The sequence below is a fragment of the Nematolebias whitei genome, chromosome 5, assembly GCF_014905685.2.
Source record: "Nematolebias whitei isolate Nwh7 chromosome 5, NemWhi1, whole genome shotgun sequence".
Lineage (NCBI taxonomy): Eukaryota > Metazoa > Chordata > Actinopteri > Cyprinodontiformes > Rivulidae > Nematolebias > Nematolebias whitei.
In genome coordinates, this window is record NC_056502.1 from 8,691,926 (window position 1) to 8,700,636 (window position 8,711).

The 8,711-nt window shown below is 38.0% G+C and overlaps 1 protein-coding gene across 1 annotated transcript in view; it reads left to right on the top strand.

Moving 5' to 3' along the window:
- zgc:113232 (uncharacterized protein LOC541546 homolog) overlaps window positions 1-8,711 on the top strand; it is a 22,515-nt gene that overhangs the window by 2,950 nt on the left and 10,854 nt on the right. Inside the window, exons 3-14 of the mRNA XM_037676782.1 lie at window positions 247-315; window positions 477-634; window positions 2,233-2,373; window positions 2,996-3,049; window positions 3,176-3,229; window positions 4,428-4,481; window positions 4,663-4,716; window positions 5,316-5,369; window positions 6,068-6,121; window positions 6,395-6,448; window positions 6,822-6,875; window positions 7,535-7,579. Coding sequence (XP_037532710.1) covers window positions 247-315; window positions 477-634; window positions 2,233-2,373; window positions 2,996-3,049; window positions 3,176-3,229; window positions 4,428-4,481; window positions 4,663-4,716; window positions 5,316-5,369; window positions 6,068-6,121; window positions 6,395-6,448; window positions 6,822-6,875; window positions 7,535-7,579 — 845 coding nt within the window. The remainder of the gene's footprint in view (window positions 1-246; window positions 316-476; window positions 635-2,232; window positions 2,374-2,995; window positions 3,050-3,175; window positions 3,230-4,427; window positions 4,482-4,662; window positions 4,717-5,315; window positions 5,370-6,067; window positions 6,122-6,394; window positions 6,449-6,821; window positions 6,876-7,534; window positions 7,580-8,711) is intronic.

Consider the following 8,711-nt stretch of genomic DNA (forward strand, 5'->3'; position numbering starts at 1 on the left):
TCTCTCTCTCTCTCTCTCTCTCTCTCTCTCTCTCTCTCTCTCTCAATATATATATATATATATATATATTTTGTGTGTCAACATGGATCACTTTTATGACTTTGAATGTTTTTTTTTTGTTTTTGCTCTCATGTTTTCATAATTACGTTTAAAAATCCTAAAGGGTTTACATCTAGAATCTACTTTTGCATCATTTTAATTGTTAACCTGGATAAAAGTCCGATATTTAACCGTATACTTGTGCAGGTGAGAAGCGTGGTTATGAAGAGTCGTCTGCAGTCGACCACTACAACAACATACACTCTCGTCAACCTGGTGAGATCCATATCTACAGTATTACCATTTGACACTATTCAGGATTAGCAGCAATTATAATCTCTACCAGAATGCAAACTGGCAGTTCAAAGATATTTTTATTGAAAACTAGGACCACCATTTGTAAAGAACAACATTTTAGTCATACACTGTTTTCTCAGAGTATCAGCCTGAGCCAACTCAGAATTATGATGAAAACCTGGGACTGGGGGAGGAGGACTATGACTCCACCAGAGTAACAATGATCACTGGGGACGTCTTCCCATTTGAGACCATCACGGAGTCCCACTACGCCAAGGAAGACACTGAAAGCATGCAGGTGGGGCAGCTGATGGCTGTTTAAATGATTTAAAATATATTTTGTTTGAATTTACCACTTTGTAAAACGTCTATTTAATGAATGAGACAGTGTTTAAAAGCACAAGAACTAGATAAACTTTGTAAGATGATGTAATTTAAAATTCCACATGAGCTTCAAATTTAACCTTATGCTGAGATTGTGTTTTTGACTGTGGCTTTTTAATTCCAGTATTTTATTTGAACATGCTGTCTTAAGTTGTCACTAGGTGTCATCAAAAGCATAACAGAAATAACTTACAGGAAACTATAAATTCTCTGTCTCTGTTATTAATCCTATTTAAAGCAAACTTAACCAATTAGCCTAACTTGCTCTCTTCGGTTCAAGGGTGAGGTTCTGCCTCAACAGGAGGAGTTCAAGTATCTCAGGGGTTTTTTCACGACAGGAAAGAATGGAGCATGACAGACAGATTAGTGCAGCGTCTGCAGTATTGCAGACTGTGCTGGTCCGTTGTGGTGAAGAGGGAGTTGAGCTGTAAGGCAAAGCTCTCTGTTTATCGTTTGGTCTACGTTCCTACCCTCATCTATGGTCATGAACTCTGGGTAGTGATCAAAAGAATGAGATCGCGGATACAGTCTGTTGAAATGAGTTTCCTCTGCAGGGTAGCTGGAGTCTCCCTTAGAGATAGGGTGAGAAGTTCAGTTATCCAGGAGAGACTCAGAGCAGAACCACTGCTCCTCCACATCCATAGGAGCCAGTTGAGGTGGTTCGGGCATCTGGTAAGGATGCTTCCTGTGTGCCTCCCTAGGGAGGTGCTTCGGGCATGTCTGACTAGGGAGAAGGCCCCAGGGAAGACCCAGGACACGCTGGAGAGACTACGTCTTGGTTGGCCTGGGAACGCCTTGGAATCCTCCCAGAAGAGGTGGCTGTGGAAAGAGATGTCTGGACCTCCCTGCTCCATCTGCTGCCACCGCAACATGACTTCAGAATAAGTGGAAGCTGATGGATGGATGGATTGATGGATTGATTGATTAACCACATGATTGGGCATTTTGAATGCAATCAAAATAGTGTTAGGACACCAAAAGAACTATTCTAAACACTGTTACCTTTAGGTAAAAATTAGGTTTTGTTTTGTAGTACAGGTTTCACAGGGACTTCTTAATTTTTGTTTGTTTGTTTGTTTTTGGAGGGGTGGGGCATTTAGTTTTTATTTGCCAGTGATATGTATTGTTAAATATGAGTGCAAAGAAAGGAATGATGCAAGTAAATGGTTTAGCCAGCAAGGAACTGAACTAGAAATTTGTTGCTGATAGCATTTTGATTTATTTGATGCTTGTACCTCATGGAAAACTTCAATTCCCTAAAGATACTGGAAGTAAATAAGAAAATAAAATATACAGTATGTGATGTACACAGTAGGTACAAAAAAAAAAAAAAAGAGAATCAGGAGATAAACTTGTTCCATAATAAATGCAGAATTATAAACTTGAGTTGTCAAATAAACACAAAACCTGGCGTTCATTTAAATTAACTGTAAGTTTAAATGCAGAAAATTCCATGTTCATTCTACAATTTTCACAACATCTTTACAATGTTGCAGTCGTGTCATGTTTCAGGTGCCGTTTAAGTTCCCAGCAGGACCAGACACCGAATCCTCAGAGGAGTCTGGCGGTGACGCGGCGCTTGGAGAAGAAGGACCAACAGAGTGCGACTGTGAACCTGGAGAGCCTGGTTTTGCTGGTTTTGCAGGACCAAAGGTATCAGTTCATTACATCACATACATTTAATTGTTTTATGTTTAACTGCAGCCTGCTAATGATAATAAAGAAACACATGAAGAGCTTCACTTTTTTATACTCGAATGCACTCGAGGCTGTTTGAGAATAATTTGGCAAACATTTATTTACCATTTGAATGAGAATGAAAACAAAAGTGAACAGTTGCAACTGATTTAACAAGTTAGCATCAATAAAGGTTAAAAGCCAATAATTTGAGTTTATTCTTTTTTATTGATGCATGTCTAATGATTTATCATATTTACTGTTTGCATTGACTGCATGTGAGAGACAACACATCAGCATTTTTTTTATTTTTTTTTTTAATGCACATTTTTTGGTCCCTCAATATGTTACTCACACAACACATGTGCATATTATTAGATTTGCTGGAGAACTTTGCTAGTTTTCAGTGCACAAGCTCATTATCAACATTTTGTGATCAAAACTGTTTTTTAGACACCTTAAAATGAACAAAATAAACATTTACGTTTTTAACCAAAGTTCAGAATATTTTAAAACACATCAAGACTGCAATGTGGGCATGAAAACAGAAGTTTTATCTGCCCTGCGGTTCATCTGATTCTTTCTGTTCGTCTGCCAGGGATCAAGAGGTCTGCAAGGTCAAACTGGTCTGCCAGGGATTCAAGGCAGAGAGGTGAAGGTCTAAACTGCAGCTACATGTTTGATTATGACCAGAGAGAACCTGAACAGAGTGGTTATAAAATAATAATTCCATATCCTTTTTTGCATTTATTTCTTACACACATTTCATGCATTATAGGGTTATAAAGGATCCAAAGGAGTTCAGGGAAGAAGAGGAGACACTGGACCAGTGGTGAGTAAATCATGTGACAGCAGATGCAATGATTGTATCGTGCATGATAGCTTACATTGATAAATTTTACCTTCCATACCCAGACCAGTAATTGACTTTATTACTGTAAACTGGACTGAAAGTAAAAGTAGAGCTTAAGGGAAAAGCTTAAGGTCATTAGCTAAATATAGTTGGTATAATCAACAAGGGGAAAGAGAAAGCAAGGAGTAAGAGGAGCAATGAAATAATGACGCTTGAAAAAAGCTTCCATTATTTTCTTAAGAATAAAGATTTTACTGTTTCTTACAACAGTCATAGACGACCGCCTGTCATCCATCCTCACTGTGAAATTTGTTACCTGACTGACATACAAGACAGACAGTCTGAGGCCCCTTTTACGCGATGTGAAGTGAAACATTCGTATTGTTCATTTACAACGACAGCCCTCGTTCCCTCTGAAACCGAAGGTTTCTGAATCCAGGTCTCAGAGTGGAGATTTTCTGGGAAACTCCCACAGAAGTGTGAAGTTGCGCATGCGCACTACAGGCGGCTGCAGTCCAAAGTTTTCTGCACTAACAACAGTTATAATAAATGACAGCGAGCAGAGTGTTTTTGTGCTATTCACCCTTTTTCAGCTTGTAGGAGCAAAACTAATAAAATCAAGTTACAAAGTGACGTTAGTGTATTCACCAGTTAGGATGTAACTGATCGTGCAGACGCTGCATGCACGATTAATGCCACTGAGCCATGCTTCAGGTTGCCAGATAAATTTAAAATTTCTTATTTACCCCTCCTTTTCTGTGCACATGTTCAACAAACACAACGTACATCTCATCTTGTAATATCTTTACTCAGCACATATGACAGTTTAGGTCCAATACTATCATTTTAAAGTGACAGGACTATAGTTCATAATTTCTTATTTGGCAACCCGGCTGACATGGAAACTATAGTGTTTCGTGAAAACCATCTCATTTTTTGTTTAAAAGATTGAAAAAACACCAACGTTTCCAGAGGTTGTTCTCGTGTAAACGGGGCAGATTACTGACTTGGTCCTTTTAAAAGGAGCTCCCATGCTGAAAAAGTCTGGGCACCCCTGCATTAGATCATGCATTACCAGATTCTGTACAGTAACTATTGCGCAAATTGATTGCTGTGAATCAGTTTTTCTGGCCTTTTATAAATAGCATTCATTTTTGAATTTGGATCGTGCTTGCAGGGAGATGTTGGACCTGAAGGAGAAGAAGGAGCTTCTGGTTTCTCTGGAGGGATGGTAACTTCACCAATCCAGAATTTACAAAGTTAAAAGTCTGTCGCAGGTTATAAACACAAGGTGTAATTTAAACATTAATCTGAAAAATTCTTTTTTTTTTTTTTTTTTTACAATGACCTGAGCTGTAAAATCTGTGTTTAATAAAACAAAATGAAATTGTTCTTGTTAATTTTTTTGTCAGGGAGATCCTGGACTTCAAGGGGGCCTGGGCGAGCATGGAGAACTTGGTCTAAAGGTAAATATGCATTAAAATACCTGTAGAATACACTGATGTGCCAGTTCATAGCTGAATCATATCAGAAAATAAGGTTTTAGCTCATTTTAAACCATAAAAATTTAGTCATATACAATTTATAAAATATCCGATATACTGTACTGTACTACAATGCTGCGCAGATAAACTTTGAACTTGCCTTAAGTGCAAAGTAAAGGATATTTTCATGTTTCAGATCACTTTAACGTGGCGCAGTAAAAAAAAAAGCCATTCAGACAATGTGGTCCAAAGACAAATCTCCTTTCATAAAACACTTCGCATGGGCAGGAGATGCCTTCTTGATGTCTTGGTGTGAGTTATGAAAAGCCAAAGGCAGTGAGGAGTGTTGAAGTCAACCAACTGCTGTTACACATCTGAGCCACCATGCAGCGTGGTAACAGAGTTGTAATGGTCAGTGCATGAGATCACGAGCTGGCATCGCCGCTCGAAGGTGTCTTATAGTGACGACAGACTGTTCAACCAATTGCCTGTAAGAGTTTTTTATCCTGTAATTTTCCAGTGTAACTATTTTATCACGAGATGTAATGTTTAATGAATTCTGTGTTTCTGCCTGTCGACAGGGTGACGTCGGTATGGAGGGCCCTCGCGGAGGAGTCGGAGCTCCTGGTGAGACTGTAAGGAACAGTACCTGTCAGCCTGGTTGTGGTGAAAAGTTCAAACCTCTCATAAGTAATCCGAAATGTGCATTTGATTGAACTTAAATACACAAACAAATTTGAGTATGAATAATAGCACCTGTAAGGTGAGCAGGTAACCTACATGTTTGGAACCCACAGAGTTCTCTCGTCTCCACCACTTGTTGCTACTCGTGACTCCATCAACCAAATGATAATCTGAAAGAGCCTCAGGTTGAATTTGGGAGTTTACCATCCAGCAGCTGTTAAATCAATGGAACCCCCTAATTAGGGCTAAACAACTGTTAGAAAGTTGGCGTTTTATTAATGTTTTTGAATTTACTTTCATTTTCAATTACCAACAGGACGCTTGACTGGGACTCCATAAGTTTTACAGATATTGAGCTACAGTTTGGTGTGGTAGTAGCTGGCAGTCATCCCCAATATATACTCTCGAACAGATCGAGCAGGATCTTTATTTAAAACTTTGACGTATGAGGTGGTGGGTTATTGCATTAATTCAATTAATATTAGTTTCATCGTCTATTTTTAATTGACCCGTTGTAATATTTTTCACTTTAGCTTTTTTACAGTATGCTTTGTTTGATTTAACTCCAACCTTGAAAATAAATTAGTTTAATTTTATCTTTTTTTTTTTTAACTTACTAAGATTTGATTCTTTTTTGTTTTTATTGCAGGGGCCTCGTGGTGACACGGGTTCCCCAGGATCAAATGGGGGTAAAGGTATCAAGGTAATACCTGCTTATCTTGTCTTTGGCCTCAGCATGCACTGTATGCATCGTAGATATTAAACAATTCAAAAGCATTTAATTACTCATGGAAAATCCTAATTAATAGCAAAAAGGGATAAATATTGTTTATTACATTAGACAAATATTACCTAATCACCAGTTGATTTAATTCCATTTTTTAGTTTCTTTTTATATTATTTATTTCAATATAGTAAATTACCTGTGAGGATTTTTTTTAAATAATTTATGTTTTCACTCGTGATTTATGTTCAGGGGTCTCATGGGGATCAAGGCAAGCAGGGTCTTCAAGGAAAAGATGGACCAAAGGTAAAGAGATACAACTTAAAGTCCTGTAAGACATAATATCCTTTAAATAGATCCTTTTAAATTAATATTATATACATAAATATTATCAACATAATTGAATATTTTTTATAATATCCTGTAAATGTCTTCTTACATTTAACCAAACAAAATATAACAAATGGAAGCTAATGTGTCCAGGCTAACAGCCCAGGCTAATGTCTGTGCAAAGTTCATGGGGGAAATTTACTACAATTTCTAACACAGTAAAATTTGACATTTCTTGTTTTCATTGTCTTTTTCAGCTATGTTTTAAAAACATTTAACTCAATAATCATTCTTTGTCGGTGCTTTTTTTGAGGAGCAGCAATCACCTGTTTTGTTTTCTGTCTTTAAGGGTCAGACAGGAGCACCGGGGTTTCCAGGAGACTTGGGCGAAAGAGGCTACTCTGTAATAATAAACTTCTTTCACTTCTGATTTTTATTTTGATCCAGTATTTGTAATATGTTTTTTTGTGTATGTGCTTAAACTGATAAACCAAAACATCTCCAAATGTTTAAAGAACACCACAAGAATGATGCTATTTAAATTGGACTCTCTCAACTTTGAGGTCAAGAGCTCTTCAGTTGACTTCTGGGTGTATTCAGTTGTATTTGTTTGCAATTATGCACAAGTCTCACTCAATTTAGGTCATTTTCTATCTCCGGTGAAGCTTCGGGTTCTGCTAGTCTTCAAAGTTTATACATTTTTAGTTCTTATTTTGTCTCTCTCAGAAAATACCCAGCAGGATTATTCACAATCACGAGTGATCCAGTAAATTAAATTAGGTTTGGCATATATGGATTTTGTGTTTGAATTCTTTATTGCAACTTGGTTTTCACAAAAATAATGTTATAAATCACCAAAAGATCAATTTATTAGTGTTTGTAAGTAAAATTGTTGGTGTTCGCGTTTCTCTTAAACTAAAAAGTGACATATTTTTGTGCTTGTTCAAACTTTGTTAAACGTTATAGTTCTTCATAGTACCAGATTAGCTCACTCACTTTTAAGTCAAAAGTTTCCCACTTTTCTTAATTATTTTACAATAAACTGGTGTCCTCTTCTCACAGGGCCGTCCGGGACAACCAGGACCGGTCGGATCGAGTGGACCAAAGGTACAGACATGCAGATATTTGAACTCTTGTATTTTCTTTTTGCTGTCTGATGATATTCCTGTGTGTTTATTTACTATATGACATTACATCCACCTGGGTCCAAGATGATGTGTGGAAATTTGTATGGTGTTTTCCAGATAGGGCAGCACGGTGGCACAACTGGTAGAGCTGCTGCCTCTCAGCGAGAAGGTCCCTGGTTCAAATCCTGGTCCAGGGGCCTTTCTGAGTGGAGTTTGCATGTTCTCTCCGTGCATGCGTGGGTTTTCTCCGGGTACTCCGGTTTCCTCCCACAGGCCAAAAACATGCATGTTAGGCTGATTGGTAACTCTAAATTGTCCCTAGGTGTGAGTGAGAGAGTGAATGGTTGTTTGTCTCGTTTGTCTCTGTGTGGCCCTGTGATGGACTTGCGACCCGTCCAGGGTGTACCCCGCCCCTCGCACAGTGATTGCTGGACATGGGCACCGGCGACCCCCGTGACCCAAAATGGAAGAAGCGGGTAAAAGATAATGGATGGATTTTCCAGACATTTGCCTACTTTTCTTTGAAGAGTTTTACTTTCACAATGCAAATGTTCGTAACAGCTGTTATGTACAGACAGAAAATAGAAAAGTCATCAGTGGTGTATGAAATAATCTGTTACCAGATGAAAAAAGATTTTGATCTTTTTGTGATCTTCTAATATACAAAATATAAATAACATTACTTATTTACTTTAGAACTTGGAAGGCTACGATAAATGCCAAATTGTCTTCATATCACTAAAATGGTATCAAATAAATCCGATAAAAATATATACAGTGATCCCTCGCTACTTCGCAGTTCAATTATCGTGGACTCGCTCTATCGCGGTTTTTCAAATTTAGATTGGACATGACACACAATTGTCTGATTGATGGATGAGACGCACGATCGGCATGGAATTTTTATTTAAAATAAATTATTTTTAAGTATTTAGCACCTCCTGCACCTTTGTGCAGCCCATACTGTTGCAGGATAAACATCCTGCTGCAGCTGATCAGCTGTTCAGCATGCAGAGTGGAGAAGTGGGCGTGGCCAAGAGCACTTGCAGGTGGCAAAGAGCAGAGGAGGCAGGGAGCTGAAATCCTGTATACATATATATATATATATGTAT